Raw genomic sequence first — 17,037 nt, 5'->3', positions numbered from 1 at the left:
CACCTTTTACTGTCACCACAAATACTTTTTTTTCAAAGACTATTTTTCAAGATCAGTTTTATACTTACAACAAAATTGAGAGGGAGGCAGTGAGACTTCCCAGTATACCCTGCCTCCACACATGTACAGCCTGAAAGTTCTTTTCTTTTTATTTAGCCCACTGTCTGTGTATAACCACACTTTAGCCATTCATCTACTGAAGGACATCTTGGCTGTCTTCAAGCTTTGGCAATTATGAATAAACCTGCCATAAACATCCAGGTACAGGTTTTTGTGTGAAGTTAAGTTTCAACTCCTTTAGGTAAATACCAAGGAACACTGATTGTTGCCTTTTATTGCAAGAATAATGTTTAGTTTTGTAAGAAAACACCAAACCATCTTCCAAAGTGGCTGTAACACAGAAGTACTATTTTTAAGGTCACTTTTATTATTTGACTTGATTCAACAAGCAAAACAATTAGTATGGCAATAATCAATCCTAAATCCAAGCAAAGAATCCACATACACAGTTGGTCTAAGTTAAAGATACTTTTCCTTTTAGTGCAATAGAACAGTACCTTTTATAAACAAAATTTAAGCATGATATTCTCTAAAATTAGAATAGACATGGTCTCCTCCAAAATCAGACATCTGCCAAACTAAATTACACATATGTGAGTTAACTCCTAAATTGATTTTACCTTGCTTCCCAGGCGGTACAGTGGTAAAGAATCTGCCTACAATGCAGAAGACACAAGAGACATGGGTTTGATCCCTGGGTCAGGAAGATTACTTGGAGAAGGAAATAACAACCCACTCCAGTATTCTTGCCTGGACAACCCCATGGACAGAGGAATCTGACAGGCTACAGTCCATGGGGTCACAAAGAGTCAGACACGACTGAGCAACTAAGCACACAACATTAAGTTGTTTTTATAGAACCCAGTTAAGGCTTCAAGTTCTGCCCTTAGCTTCACTGCCTATCCATTTCAGGATTTATGTCCATTAGTTACCTGGAAACAGTAAATTAGAAAAATATTTGCTTGCATAGCTTCTTGTACTTCTCTACCAGGGTTCCACACTACACTGTAAATATTTATTTATCACTCCCATGAAATTACTTGAAGGTAGAAAACGTAAGTATTTAATTTCCCATGTTCAGCATGGAAATCAGCACATATTAGGCATTCAATAACTATTTACTGAATGAATAGAAACATAATAGATTGTGTACTACACCGTCTCAATTTCAAGGATAAGACTGATTCTAAAGGTCACTGACAACATGTAAAATAGGTAGCTAACTGGAAGCTTCTGTGTAACACAGGGAGCTCAGCCTGGTACTCTGGCTCCATCATGACCCAGAGGAGTAGGATGGAGGGCAGGGTTGGAAGGTAGGTTCAAGAGGGATGGGATATATGTATACTTATGGCTGGTTTGTGTTGCTGTACGGCTGAAACCAACACAACACTGTAAAGCAATTATCCTCCAATTAAAAATTTTTTTAAAAAGTCATTGACAAGTAAACATGGATATGCTTGCAAGATATTAAAACAGAAAAACTTGAAACTCTAAAAAGGTTGGTATTAAAAATTATAATAAAGGGCTATTTCATACTGTATGTAGCAAACCATAGTTAGCGTCAGTCACTCAGCTGTGTCTGACTCTGCAACCTCAAGGACTGTTGCCCAACAGGCTCCTCTGTCCATGGAATTCTCCAGGCAAGAATACTGAAGTAGGTAGCCATTCCCTTCTCCAGGGGATCTTCCCAACCCAGCGATGGAATCCGGGTCTCCTGCATTGCAGGCAGATCCTTTATTGTCTGAGCCACCAGGGAAGCCCGAGTAGCAAGCCAAACTGTGGCCTGCTGAGGTTTTGGGCTTCTCATGAGCTACCCTGGCACTCAGGACACAGTAACCACTCAACAGAGACATACTCAGAGGAAGCAGGAAAAGGCACAAATAGAAAACACTTTTTTTTTTTTCCTAGAGGCAGTACACCCTGAAAACAAAATAAACTTTTTGGTATATTAACAGCTGGCAAATGTACATAGTAAAGGAAAGTATAGCATTTGTTCGTCTACCCCAAAGGTAGATTCACAGATGGGTATTCGGATCCGCTGTACCAAATCACAGCCGAGGCGGGTGCCAAGTCCAAACACAAGAGAAAACAAATCACCTCAGTTTATCTCTAAGATCTAAGTGACGTGGCACAGACTGACAGTCCTCCTGGAGCAGAGAGCCAGACCAATGAGATGGGCACCGGGAAGAAAGCAGGGCTCTACCGGAGTCTGTGAGGCAAGAACTGGCCAGAGAAGAAGAGAAGGAAGATGTAGGAACAAGTTTTTAGATGTCTGTTAGATATTTTTAGGGGCTTCCCAGGTGGCTCAGTGGTAAAGAACCTGCCTTCCAATGCAGGAGACTTGGGTTCGATCCCTGGGTCGGAAAGATCCCCTGGAGAAAAAAATGGCAACCACTCCAGTATTCCTGCCTGGACAATCCCATGGACAGAGGAGCCTGGCGGACTACAGTCCATGGGATTGCAAGAGTCAGACACGACTTAGTGACTAAACAACAAGATATTTTGAGAGCCTGCTCACTTCCTTCAAATTCAAAATACAGAGAACTAATCAAGACATCTATTTATCTCTGAAATGAATGAGTGAACCAGATAGGGCTTCTTATAGCATTTGAATATGGGTTTCTTATTTAAAAATCAAACCCAAATTTCTACCTTCCCCTCTCCTGAACTTCCCATTTCCCTCCTGGTTCTATAATTGTCTCTCTTTCATGCTCAGAACCCTAGATGAACCTTTGATTTTTCCAGCCCTTCTCTCCTATTCTGCCCCATGTCCAGGTAATTTCTTCCCTCAGGAGACTCCACACCTGGGTCTCTACATCTCTACCACTACCCCAGAATAAGTCCCTATTTCATCAGGCGCACGCTGACAAGGAACCTTAACTAGTCTTCTGCCTCTAGTCAAACTTCACTCCCATTCCAATCACCCAAAATGCTAACTGGTCTCAGATCATGTCTCTGTCCTTCCCTTTTCACCGGCTCCAACCCAAGTCTCTCAGTATCTTCTCAGTTTACCACCTGCCCTGACAGCCCTGACTCTATAAAACCTGAGTCCAGCTTAATTTTCATTCTTCTGTTTCCTACCTCCCCACTCTGATCCTTCATTGTTCCCAGGATGCCTCTTGTACCCTCACTCCTCTGCATCTTTGTTCCTGCCAACCTCCTCTCCCAGCACCCCATCCTATCTTCCTCCTCTCCTCATTCAGTCTCTGTTACTGAAACTGCCCACAGGTTAGAGGAGCCTGTCCCTGTCTCAAATCCCACCCTGTTGGTATCCTTCAATCAGCATTTACTGTATACACATGGCCTCGCACTGTAAAAACATACTGGGCTTACCTCCCCAACTACTCAGAACATGCTTGGAGCATGAGGATGACTGCTTGTCCTCTGTAACTCCCACAAGATTTAGCCCAGTTTCACATATAGCTGGGGATTAGTAGCTACTAACCACGTGCTCTACAGTGCAATTGAAACAGCCCACCTCTAAGCAGTTCATTCTAAGGGCTCCTTCTCTTCCTATTTTTCTAAACTGATAGTATTTACACCAACCAGAAGCACTATCATCTAATAATATTAAGCGTGCTGTGTGCTTAGTCATTCAGTCATGTCCGACTCTTTTCGACCCCAGGCTCCTGTCCGTGAGGATTCTCCACGCAAGAATACTGGAGTGGGTTGCCATACCCTCTTCCAAGGGATCTTCCCAACTCAGGGATCAAACCCAGGTCTCCTGCATTGCAGGCAGATTACTATTCCACAGCCATGGTTTTTCCCCTCTCAATTGTAAAACTCTGGCCTCATTATCCAAATAAAGTTCCTTGAAGACAGTTGTTAATACTTTTTGAATATTCCTAAGAGTGTTAAGCAGACCACTGGACACAATGGCAGTTAACACACACCAGTAATAAAGATATCTAAACTCAGTGTCTCAATTAAGACACTGCTTAAAGGTACGGACCTTAAAAATAACAAGTAAACCTTGTTTTACAGAGTTCAAAGCCAGTTCGTACTATCTAATTTCCACAACCCATGATATAAGCTATCAGTCTACTGAGGAGGAAAGAAGTTAAGTGAAATTGTAGAAGCAGTGAGGGCTTCCCAAGTGGTACTGGTGGTAAAGAATCCACTTGCCAACGCAGGAGACACAAGAGATGTGGGTTCCATCCCTGGGTCGGCAAGATCCCTGGAGGAAGAAATAACAACTCACTCCAGTACTCTTGGCTAGAGAATCCCATGGACAGAGGAGCCTGATGGGCTGCAGTCCATGGGGTGGCAAAGAGGTGGACACAACTGCGCACAGATGTGTGCATGCACACACGCGCGCGCGCGCGCACACACACACACACACACACACACACACACACGGAGAGGCAGTGAAGTGATAGAACAAGGACTCAAATCCAGATCTCCTGAGCTCAAGGACAAAACTTTATGTTCTTCTCCACAAGCACAAACACATCTTGTCTCCTCAACTAGCCTCTACCTTCCTGGTGGACTGAGGCCATGCATACCATGCTTCTTTTTTAAAGTCTCTCTTTATCTCCTCCCAAACATCTTCACAGACCAATAAGAAGATATTAAATCTATATGGATTGCACACATACAGCACATCCTGTGCCCCAGGCCTCTTAGGTGGAGAAAGACTTGGCAAAAGAAGACATATGGATTTCCCAAACAATGTTCCGAAGACATATGGATTTCCCAAACAATGTTCCCAAAGAACCACTTTGAGCTCAGCCATACGATCACTAAACCAAAACAGAGTGGAAGCTTATTTCTAAAAGCCTCAAGTGCTGCCAGAGATTCTAGTTTCTTGTTCTCTGAGCTGTTAGACTAGCACATAATCTAAGAAAGCCAGAAGAAACGCTCTGTTGAGAGTTATCACCTCCCCAGTGTTACTTTGAGGAGTAACATGAAGTACCACAGGCCTCCAAGTACATAGCTTATGGCCAGGACTCCCCAGGTCTCCCCACAACTACCTCTTGGGGTCATTTTCAAAGATTTTACAGATGAAGAAGCAGGGCCCCAAATAAAAACAAGTTTCAATATCCCAAGTGAAGAGCAGTCTGCCTAAAACACCACTTCACTATGCTAACTACTAAGTGACTGCAACATGAAAACACAGAAATTTCTCTATTAACTCTAGTAAGATAGTATCACAGAAGTGTTGGCAAGTTTCCCCCTTACCGAGGTTATTATCCAGAATTAGAAACTACTCAGGAGATAAGATAACCTTAGGGAAATGATTTTATTATACCAAGCATTAAAGTCATTTCAAGTAAGTTCCCAAAGGTAACATGAATCAAGCTGTAGTCTCAGAGTCTACACATGAAGTCATACCAGCAACTCAGGGCTTGAATTATCTGAACACTACAGTTACAAGTCAAGGAGAAAGCTGAGACGTAAAGATTGGGCTAATCAAGAAACCATCTCAAATAATACTGTTATCGATGTAACTGGCAGCTGGCTCAACTACAGCGGGCATCTATCACTTCAAGTCTTCCTTTCTAGAACTCTCTCCTTTATTTGAGCAACAACACGTCACATGGTCATGAATCATCTGACACTTGGGAAACACAGCCCAAGGCGGCTCATGGACTTCACCCAGAAGCCCCTCTTACTGATCTGAACTAGGACAATAAAAATATTCCCTAGTAATTTTGTTGGAAATACAGAAAATAGGCATGTCCCCATCTCTGGGATTGCAAGCAGTACAAGAATGACACGAGTCCACGGGCCATCTTTGCTTCCATGTGGAAAAAGCTCTGCTGAGGATGAAGCCAACCATGGAGGAAAGCGCAGCCGAGAGAGGAAGAGAACAAAACCAGTCCTCATGACACCCTCTGTGCCCCGGGAGCCGCTGGCCTATCCTCAGCCTTTTTAGTTATGAGTCAACAAATTCCATTTTAATTAAAACCATTCTGCCACCTGCAACCAAAAGGATCCTGAGTGATACAGCAGTCCGAATGAGTAAGGTGCCAGATGACAGAGTTACCTCCCAAATGAGCCTGGAAAGGAATGGCTGACAAATCTGCTTCTAAACCCAACTGGAAACACCAACGCTAGCCTATTATTATTATGATTCTCACCATCTATAAAACAGCCCAAGTAGATCGGTGACCGGTCTATTCTCTTCTTTGAGTTTCTGAATACTGGCTAATTCACACAAACTTTTTTGACCTACTTATCTTGCTACTTTCCAGATTAGATGCTAAATGGAGATACCAAATTTTATTCAAAACTTGAACGGCATTAATTCTTTCAAGAGTGTCTTGTACTTAGCAAAAAGTTTAGTTAACAAATGGGGGACCAAGCTATGCAGCCTACTTAAAGTACACCAAATAAGGATAACTAAGTAAGACATACCACTAGTCCACCAAACCCTGATCCTTTTACAGTTAGTTCAACACAGACACTCAACACTGGTAGACGCTGAAAAGCAGGGAATCTGCATATATAAATAAACATACTTTTAAATATATATATGTAATATATACAATTCAAATTCCAGAATGTAAAGTTAGTTATACCTAACATGTAACCCCAGACCTCTGGTTTTTTTGTCTACTGACCCAATACTATATCACATAAATTAGTTTAAAATGTGACCATCTAATTTGCTTTTTCTTTCATGTTTAATTGCTTACTTCTCATTTATCACTCTCAAATTAAAAAAACAAAAAAAGAAGCAATTCTGTAATTAGTAATTAAATTCTCTTTGATTCACCAAAGAGATAAAGGTAGAAGATCATACTCTAAGTATCAGACCACACAGAAACACACGGAGTTTTAGCTGATAATATACATTGACTGCACCCACAAATGAAACAATCTCTACCAACTTGCAAATTGTGATAATACTAAGCCTAAATCACCGTATGCAGAACTACACATCCAATGCCTTAGAGAAAAAATAAACACTGATATCATTTCCCTGAACCTTAAAATTTTTTCCAGAAACAGCCAAATCTTTGGCTATAAAATGGACAATTAGGTGGTCCGAGAATAAGAATGACTGAAAGGGAGATTTTTTTTTTTACTAGATAGCCTTTTTATCACTTGAATTTATACCATTTAAATGTATTATCTACTCAAAAGAAATACAATTTTAAATTTAGAAAATTCCTTGACAATCACTTTCAGAAACCATATTCGAACTCCTTTTAATAAGAGCTCAAAAATAACAATTTCATTAAATACTGTACATCCTTTACACTTATAAACACTGTAATTTTTTTTCAAGTATACTATATACATGTAATAAAACAGTTACCCAGTTGTTCCAGCCTAATTTTCCATCACCAAACATGAATTTCGAATATTAACAATAAATCATTTATGATTCTTTTATGTTTTCCTTTCCACTACAGAAGTGCTATTGATTAACAAAATACAAATACACTTGCCGTCCCCCAAAAGTTAACAATACATACCCACAAGGCAAATCACCAAAATGTATCTAATACCACTTATCTATTAATCAAGGGCTGTCCAAAGTGTGGTTCCCCTACCAATGATGTGAATGGTGACTTTAGCTGTATGTGAAGTATTTTAACATATTTAATATAAGGTTGATCATACCTAACATACCAAATCTAGGACTTTACAATTATTGCCCAGAATGAGGATAAATCTACCGAAGTGAAACTGTGAATCTACCTGAAAAATAGGAGTGTGCATGTGTGAGAGAAGTTTGAGAAGAACCAGGGCATCATCCAAATGAGATCAAGGGCAGAGTGAGAATAATCACCAACAGCATCGACTGTATTAAATCTTACAGCAAACTTCATGCTCACAGGGAAACTCTCACTGAAAGGAGGATACACTAAATGATGCACTAAATGCTCTCCTCTTCCCCCAGAGTTAGGGAAATGCCATGTGGGGCAATTTAGAGCAGATGAGAGGATCTTAGGGGAGAACAGGCAAGCCCCTTCTGGGCAGAGTTCACGTCACGATCTGGAACAAGGGTGGTGCGAGTGGACCACGGTTGTCAATGGGTTTTCTTTGATGGTTCATCAGTTTCTACCACAAGCCATCCTAACCATCCTCACATGGTATAGCTGTCTGCTCACAACTTTAGGAAAGAGAAATTTAAACATAAGAAAATGTAATTCAACCTCAAAAACTGACCTGACCCCCTGGCCCTCACTAAAGAACACTACTGAATCAGGCAGTTACTCACCAACAGTATGATGCAATGTTGGGGGATCTGTAGAGTCCCCATGATTCTACTTTATTCATATCACATTCTTACAAGAATATCATCACAAATGAACCCAAAGAATGAGCTTATTATAATAAGCCTAATTATAGAGGCTGCCAACTGGAGCCTCTCCATCAGGTCATGAGAAACCACCAGATCACTCTCCCAGATAGGCATATTCAGAGCTTTGAAAACTTCCTTTAAACTTGAAAATGGAGTTCCAAAATCAGATTTCAGTCCATATAGCTTTAAGAAGGGTATACTTAAGACTCAATGTAATACCCACATTGTCTGCAGAGAACTTTAGAAATCATCTGCTTTGAAAAATACTATTTTCCAGACACCAAGACATGGTATCTGTTGTCTTCATACAATAGAACATCATAAGAAAGAAGATTTTATTTTGAAAACTAGACCTAGTACTTGTGGTATTTATTTTTCTTTCATGTTTTATTGGTGCCTTTAGTCTCTTAGGGGCTTTCTTGGTGGCTCAGACAGTAAAGAATCTGCCTGCAATGTGGGAGACCAGGGTTCAATCCCTGGGTTGAGAAGATCCTCTGGAGAAGGGCATGGCAATGCACTCCAGTATTCTTGCCTGGAGAATTCCTTAGTCTCTTAATCCTATTCTTAAAGAATTAAAGAAAATCAAAGAGATTATCAATATAAAACTGCAATCTGTTAGATAAGAAGGTAAAAAATAGGCAGGAACACCACAATTCACATCAGACCGTTTGAACAACACGGCAAACTCTGTGGCTAATACCCCTCTGACCATAAGTTCCTCGAAAAGTCCCAAAGAGGTCTAAAACACATTCCTGCTTTAGCAAGTTCTCAAAATTATTTTATCCATCTGTGATTGGCCCCAAATCCCCTAAAATGAAGTTCAAATCACATTTGCCTTCAATTAATATGCTCTCTCTCTCATGAAAAAAGGGATTTTGTAATAGTTTCTATCTTCTCTCTCTCTCAAGCTCTGCAAGCCCTCAATATTCAACCTGTTCCTTAAAAATGGAATCATTCCTTCCACCTCTCCACGTCTACACCCTTCACCTACTCCTACCTTTTTCAGTCTTTGCATGTGAAGCATGTCCAACCCTTGGGACTCTATGGACTGTAGCCCACCAAGCTCCTTGGATTCTCCAGTCAAGAATACTGGAGTAGGTTGCCATACCCTCCTCCAGGGGATCTTCCTGGCAAGGGGATCTAACTTGCAGCTCTTCTGTCTTCTGCATTGGCAGGCAGAAGCCACTTGCACCACCTGGGAAGTCCCTTTTCAGTCTTTAACGATATAAAAAGATTGCCTCTCCAGATGAGGGGCAGATGGGGCACACCTTCAGCCCCCTTACTTAAGCAGCCCCTCTCACCTCAATCTGTATTATTTTTCTTAACTCCTAGTCATCTAGTTTAACAATTCTATGAAACTGCTTGCAAAGAGGGTCACTATTGGTCCCAATAGCCAAACACCAGCTGACCAACCTCTCTAAGCCTGCCCTTTCTGTTTCTGCTGGCACCTGCAGGACCTTCGCTCTTCAAAGGGAGTTCAAGGCTGTGGTTAGACCCTACTGTCTTTCCTCTGTGCAACCTAATGATCTCCTTCACTCTCCTTTGTGAAGGACACCAGGACACCATCTTAAACCTTACTTTGCTCCCAAACTCCATCTATGCATCTTCAGCCAATAGGAAACATGATGCCCTTGATTATCTTCATCAGTCCTTCAGTTTCTCACTTGTCCCAAACCAAGTTCACCAGAGCCTTCCCAGGAGACCCATCCTACCCCACATCTGCTTCCCCCTTGCAGGCAGCCATCTAGGTCTGCTCATTTTTCCATGTTCCTATTTCAAGTCCTAACCCCACTATGGTCACTGGGTTTGCTTCTTTCTTGGAGTTCCCAAGTGACTGCCGTGTCCAGGATGAGATGCTGTTATAAGACTCCCTCACCATGGATGGGGCTTCCCAGGTGGCTCAGTGGTAAAGAATCCACTTTCTAGTGCAGAAGATGCAAGTTCGATCCTTACGTCGGAAAGATCCCCTAGAGGAGGAAATGGCAACCAACTCCATTACTCTTGCCTGGAAAATTGCATGGACAAAGACGACTGGTGGTCTACAGTCCATGGAGGCGCAGAGTCAAACACGACTGACCCACGCACACAGGCACCATGGATGAGCACTAACTCTCAACTGAAAGCAGTCTGGGAAAGGAAAATGTACAGGAAGGAAGGAGAGGCGGAAAGAAGTCAGCCAGCGCCACTGTCCTCAACCACACTTGCTCCAGTGTCCACACGTGACCCCAGCTACCAAACCTTCCTTATCAAAGATTTCTGTTCAACCTCTGAGTTGAGCAGGGCCCCCAAACTCAACAAATGCATTCCATGAAGTCCATTACTTCTTGCTCAGAAGGAATCATCACTACAGACATTTTAACCTAAAGAATACCAGACTTTTCATGTTATTTAAAGAACTCAAACCCAAAGAATCCCACCCAGCTTCCACAAGTTAACTGCAGCTAAGTATCTTCCCCCAGGGCCTAGGGCTATAATAATAGAGAAGAAACACCTTCCATTGAAAACCTGCTTTCTGAAAGGAAAACAAGTAAAAACTTGACCAGGTAACACATGTAACTAACAACTTGCTCCACAATGTGTTTCTGGGGAGGCTACCTCCAGTCTCATCGCAGAATGCAACTGGGAGAGCTTAACAGTTTGATTTAGCTAGTTTCTTAGGCATCACATCAGTGCCGCTGCGGAGTTGAAAGAAAGGCTTCTTCTACAGAGAGTCAAATTATGGAGTTGAAGCAGCGGCTGTTTGTTAACCCACAGCTAAGAATAACATGCGAGTTTCTAATTTTAAAAAAATGAAGAAAAACGAGGAAAGTCAGTCCCTGGCTAAATGTTTGGGGCGAGGAGGAGGAGGGACGGGGCTCTCTGCACTGACCCTCTCTTCGCCCGGATCCTCGGGCCCAAGGCAATTAACTAGGGGCGCCCACCCCGGGAGGGAGGCAGTTTGCAGGTGCGACGAGCCGGCCCCGCGCCCGGGTTTAAACCTGGATGGAACCCGTGGCTCCAGAATTAGTTTCCGGATGGGTTCCCGCTCACTTTTAATTAACAACGAGATCGGGGTAGGTTCGAGACAGTTCGGGGGGAGAGGAGGAGGAAAAGTCACAGGGGCCTGGGGATCTCGGCGCCCCGGAGAAGGCCGGGTCTGGCCGCCTGCAGACACCCTCCTGGCCCGCCTGGGCCCGAGGGGCTCGGGGTGGGTGGGCCCAGTCCCGCGCGACCACCCGGGCCGCCTTACCGTGGCTCTGCAGGATCTCGTGCTTGAGGCCACCCGTGTAGTCGATGAGCTCCTCCAGGCCGCGCTCGCACAGTTGCCCATAGCCCGAGAACTTGTGCAGCACCTTCTCCAGCTCGCGCTCCACCGTCACGCACTGATCCATCCCGGAGGCGGCGGTGGCGGTGTTCTGCTCCTCGGCTCGCGAGTGTCCGCAGCCGTTCGGCCCGGGCCCGGCCGAGGCCGCGTCCTGCTCCTCGTCCCCCAGGCGGGCGGCGCGAGAGGCCGAAGCGGCGGAGGAGCTAGCCCTGGCGCCAGGGGAGCCTCGCGAAGCCCGCGCCCGCCTGCCCCATGGCGCCCCGGCCCCGACCCCGGCGCGTAGCCGCTGCTCTCGCTCGCTGGTCAGACCCGGCCCCGCGCCCCTGCTTCCCCGCTCGCCGCGTTCGGCTGCCCGCCGCGGCGCCGCCGATTGTTTTTGTTTTCACGGGAACCGACCGATGACCTGGTTCTCCCGGGCGGCACCAAGCGCCGCCGACCCGAGGGGGGCAACCACCCCAGCTAGAGGAGGCGGCGCGGGCTGTACCAAGCGCACCGTCGAGGGGGGTCAGCCAGGCGAGCGCGGGCGGAGGAACACAGCCGCTCGCGCCGCCGCTCTAAAGATATGGGCCGTACCACGCGGGAAGCGTGCGAGGGAGCGGGAGAGGGTGGAGCCAGCGCCCAATTGGTCCAAAGAGCTAAATTGAGAACTTTAGAGACAGCCCCAGAGCTCCGAGAGCGCTACAACTACGCGCTCCGTAAACAAGTGGGTGGAAACCTGCCCTAGCAACTCCACCCAGAAACGGGGAAAACGAACCAATGGGCGCCGGGAATACGTAAGGACCCAACGTCCTCCAGTCCCGGGCCGAGGCGTAACCCTTCAGCCAATCCGGGACTAAGGGCAAAACCAATAGACTCGTTGTTGGAGGGGGTGACTTGGAGAGCATCCCGGGAAGCTAGGCGTTTTGGGTGAAGCCATGAGGGAAAACAAGGCAGAAATAAAGAGGTCTGTTTCCTGTAGGACTTCGCCCTAGCCTTGTATTATTTCATCTCTCCATCACTCAAGGGGGTACGGTCGTTCCGAAGTTTTGGAAGACGGATTCGCCGCCCCGAGGGGGGAAATCCAGCTGGGCCGGACGGGGTGGGAGGTGCTACGGGCGAGGGTCTCAATAGAGAATGAAAGGCGGGGGTGGTTGTGGGGCAGAAGGGGGTGCTTAGTGGCCCGGCGCAGCCTGCGGTGCTCCCTCGACTCTTGCGACACTAGAGGTCACACGCCTCACCCCTCTACCCACCTCCGCAGGCCTCGGCCCTTTGGCCCCTGGGCCTGGAGCCTCTCCTGACCGGTTGCTTCACCCTGCGTGTAAGACGGGCAGCTTCGCGGACAGGAAACTCGAGTCGGAGATTGGGGCAGTCTGGCCCCTGCCTCTTCGTCGCCTTATTCCATTGAATAGTTTGGAGTTAACCCCTTTGCGTAAATCCTTCCCTGACTTGGCGATGGTGCCTCCAACCTTGGTCTATACCTAATCGCTCACTGAGCTGCAGCTGAGGAGGAGCCAAGCTGCTGCTTGCCTCGTACTTGTATTTTCTTTGGCCTGGAAAACTCTTCTACTTTCTCATCGTAAAATTAGCTCCCTTGTCCCACTGATGGTCCTCCCCAGACCACACTCCCTCCTCCATTGCTATGTCATTTATTATAATATCAATTGTATCATCAGTTTTATTCTTTGCGCACCATTATTAAAATCTGAAATGATTTGATTCAATTTTTTTTTTACATAGGTGAGCCTTTATTCGTATTCAATGGCTTATTCTTTTTCATTTTTATTTAGGATATTATCATTTTAACAACTTAAAATGTTATTCCGAAGATTAGGTGACAATGATTTCTTTAATCTGAAAATTAAACTCTGAGAGTTGGAAACTTAACTCAGACAAGCAACTAATAAATACTGGATTTCCGGAATTGTTCCAGTTGTAGAAGGGAAAACATGCTCACGGCGTGCTTTTATTTTTAGTACTGATGTTGGGGAATAATTTATATCCCATCGATTCTCAAGTAAAGAATGCGTAATGAAATAAAAAAGACCTTTTCCTAGTTTTATTCGTTTACTTTTCTGTCTGTAGCTCTTCAATAGATTTCCAATAAGGCAGCCCCCTTGCCTGTGTTTTCTGTGCAGTAAGTGCCTGGAGACATGGTATGCTATCTTCTTCTTTTTTTAATTTAGTTAAAATCTCATTGAGCCTCAATTCCTTTTTTTACAATTCGTAAGTAATTAGGATTAATAATACTCAACTCCATTGTTAGGAAAGTTAAGTGAGATAACTTATGAAAACACCCAGAAAGCAGCACATGATAACCACATGATGAATGGTGGTGGTGTTTGTTACTATTGATGTCAGTTCCCAGGAATAAATCTGAGATGGCAGTTTAGTCAGGGAATCATGTTGATCTTGCACCCAGTCCTTTATTTCTTGGTGATTCTCAAGGGCAGCCCCAACTGTGGCTGTTACATACCTCCTTTCTCTTCCCTCCCTTGCCCATTCTCCTTTCTTTCTTGGCAGGTGACCCTGAGTCCTGCTTCCCTGAGAATCCTCTCCTCAAAATGTGTCTATTGATACCATCCATTTGGTGAACTGTTGTCAAGTACCAGAAGGAAGAAGAGGCCCTTTTCCCTTCCTAAGCTGTCCCTGACCTGGTCATGTAGGGGGAACCTTCATTTAACCCTTCTCAATCGGTTTGCCTTATCCTCAGTTCTTTGAAGGCCAAACTGCCCAAACAAATCCTCTACATGTGTTCCTCCTGTTTCTCCAAGGATCACCTTGATAAGCTCAGTCACCCTTTCTCACTCTTGTTTCCCTTGATCTCACTGCAACACATGAAAATTACGAATCACCATCACTTTTAAATTCCTTCCTTGGCCTCCAGGGCATTGCCATGGTATGGTTCAGTCACCCCTTCTCTCTTACTGGCTCTTCTTTCTCATTCAGTCACCTATATGGATGGGCGTTTGCCCCAGGTTCTATTCTCAGCCTTGTTTTCTCTCTACCTGCTGTCCTGTGAGAGCACATTAAAATTAAAATTGTCCTGATCTGTTCTCATAAACTAGCTTCACATTCCCCCCAACTAGCAAGACATCATCATCCAGAGAACTCGTTACCTCCAATGAACATGTCAAAAAGAGAATCCGTATTTCCCTTCCAAAACTGACTCTCCTCCTCTTGACAGCATTACCTTAACTTTCGCATGTTTCTATGCCACCTTACCATCTTCATCTTTAACTTACCTCTGTGTGTGTGTATGTGAGTGTGTGTGCCCAATTGTCCAGTCGTGTCCAACTCCTTGCAGCCCCATGGACTACAACCCACTACAACCCACTTCTGTCCATGGGGATTTCCCAGGCAAGAATACTAAAGTAGGTTGCCATTACCTCCCCCAGGATCTTCCTGACCAAAGATTGAGTCCATGTCTCTTGCATCTCCTGCATTGGCAGGCAGATACTTTACACTGCACCACCTGGGAAGCCCTTAATTACCTCTAGGGTTCTTGAAAACCTTTCCTCCATCAGATTCCTTGGCTCCATTGACCTGTTTCCATTGCCACCTATATCCTTCTCAAGATTCCTTCACTAAGTAACCTGCCTTCAGTCACCCTAGAATTATTGGTGCTTTCCACATGTCCTCATCAGTTTGCCTAGGGATACAGATTGTCTCACTCCCTTTTCCATTCACCCTCCACATTTTCTCTGCATGTTCTGTATTGAGTCTAACTTCCTAATGTCTTAAATGAGGCTTTTCAGTTTCTGCTTCCTTCACCTTCATTGTGCTTGGTCGCTCAATCATGTCTGACTCTTTGTGACTCCATGGACTATAGCACATGAGGCTCCTCTGTCCATGGAGATTCTTTAGGCAAGAATACTGGAGTGGGTTGCCATGCCCTCCTCCAGGGGATCTTCCCAACCGAGGGATCAAACGCAGGTCTCCTGCATTGCGGGCAGATTCTTTACTGTCTGAGTCACCAGGGAACCTCAGGAAAACCTGAGTGGGTGGCCATTCCCTTCTTCAGGAGATCTTCCTGACCCAAAGATTGAACCCAGGTCTCCTGCATTGCAGGCAGATTCTTAACCATCTGAGCCTCACCTTCATTAGTACTTTTTTTTTTTTTTTTTTTTTGCTGTGCTGGGTCTTTGTTGCTACAGGCAGACTTTATAGTTGTGGTGCATGGGCTTCTCATTGAGGTTGCATCTCTTGTTGTGGAAATCAGACTCTAGGGTGTGTGGACTTCAGTAGCTGTGGCTCATGAGCTTCGTAGCCCCATGGCAGGTGGGATGTTAGTTCATGGACCAGGGATCGAACCCATGTCCCTTGAATTGGCAGGCAGATTCTTAACCACAGGACCACCAGTGAAGTCCCTTCATAAGTACTTTTGTCATCCTTCCAAGATTATAATTGCTTCTCTTACTTCTACAGTGCCATCAAATGAATCTTCAAAAAAATAATAATAATCTTCATTCTCCTGAAAAAGTTGTTATAAGAATTAAATCAGACAATCCATGTAAGGCACTCAATATAATTCTGGGTATATGGTAAGAGCTATTATTATCCACTAATGAGAAATAATCAAGACTTCCCATTACCTGCAGCTTCAAATCCTGATTCTTAGCTGTGTGGTCTGCCCAGCATAGCAGAGTATCACAATCCCCCATCCAACCACTGGGCACTTTCATACTTTGAGGGTGAATTAAGCACAGCTTTGTCATGCTTTTTCTTCTCCTAGAATGCTTTTCTTTATCCTCAGCCACTCAAATCCTTCTCTTTCTTCAAGTAATAAGACAAATCCTATTACTATTACTATCTTTCGCTACTGATACCTTCTAGATCTTGGTCTGCCACTCCTTAATATGGTAATCATCAGCCATAGGTAGCTATATTTTTACATATTTATTTATGTATTTGTCTGTACCCGGTCTTAGTTGTGGCATGCCAGATCTTCAGTCTTCATTGTGGCGTGCAGAATCTAGGTCCCTGACCAGGGGTCGAACCCGGGCTCCCTGAATTGGGAATGCAGAGTCTTAGCCCTGGATCACCAGGAAGTCCCCCTATGTAGCTATTTAAATTAAATTTTTAAAATTCATTTTTTCAGTTGTACCAGCCACATTTCAGCTGCACAGTAACTACAGAGGCTAGTGGCTACTGTGTTAATCAGCACAGAACATTTTTTTTTACTGTAGAAAGTTCAGTTGACCAGTTCTGATCTAGACCATGACCCTAAGGGTTACCAGCCGCTCCTTTAACTGCTGGAGGACTTCTCTGTTAAGCCATTTAATGCTTAAGTGCATACTGCTCCCATATTTTTAGTTAACTTTTCCAAAATGTACCTTGTTTTCTAAATAGATTGTTAGCTCCTAGGTCATAGATGAGTTTTCTTTTCTCTCCCATAATTTGATCAGCACAGAAAAAGTGCCCTAGGTACTTCTTA

General features: G+C 44.4%; 1 protein-coding gene across 1 annotated transcript in view; it reads right to left on the bottom strand.

Annotated features, from left to right (window-relative positions):
- Positions 1-12,064, bottom strand: part of RMND5A (required for meiotic nuclear division 5 homolog A) — a 60,748-nt gene extending 48,684 nt beyond the window's left edge. The window contains exon 1 of the mRNA XM_070379455.1: positions 11,550-12,064. Within this exon, the coding sequence (XP_070235556.1) occupies positions 11,550-11,691 (142 nt within the window). The 5' untranslated portion in view covers positions 11,692-12,064. The remainder of the gene's footprint in view (positions 1-11,549) is intronic.
- Between the last annotated feature and the right edge of the window lie 4,973 nt (positions 12,065-17,037).

The sequence above is a fragment of the Bos mutus genome, chromosome 11 (assembly GCF_027580195.1).
Source record: "Bos mutus isolate GX-2022 chromosome 11, NWIPB_WYAK_1.1, whole genome shotgun sequence".
Taxonomy (NCBI): domain Eukaryota; kingdom Metazoa; phylum Chordata; class Mammalia; order Artiodactyla; family Bovidae; genus Bos; species Bos mutus.
This window is presented reverse-complemented; position numbering and strand designations above follow the sequence as displayed.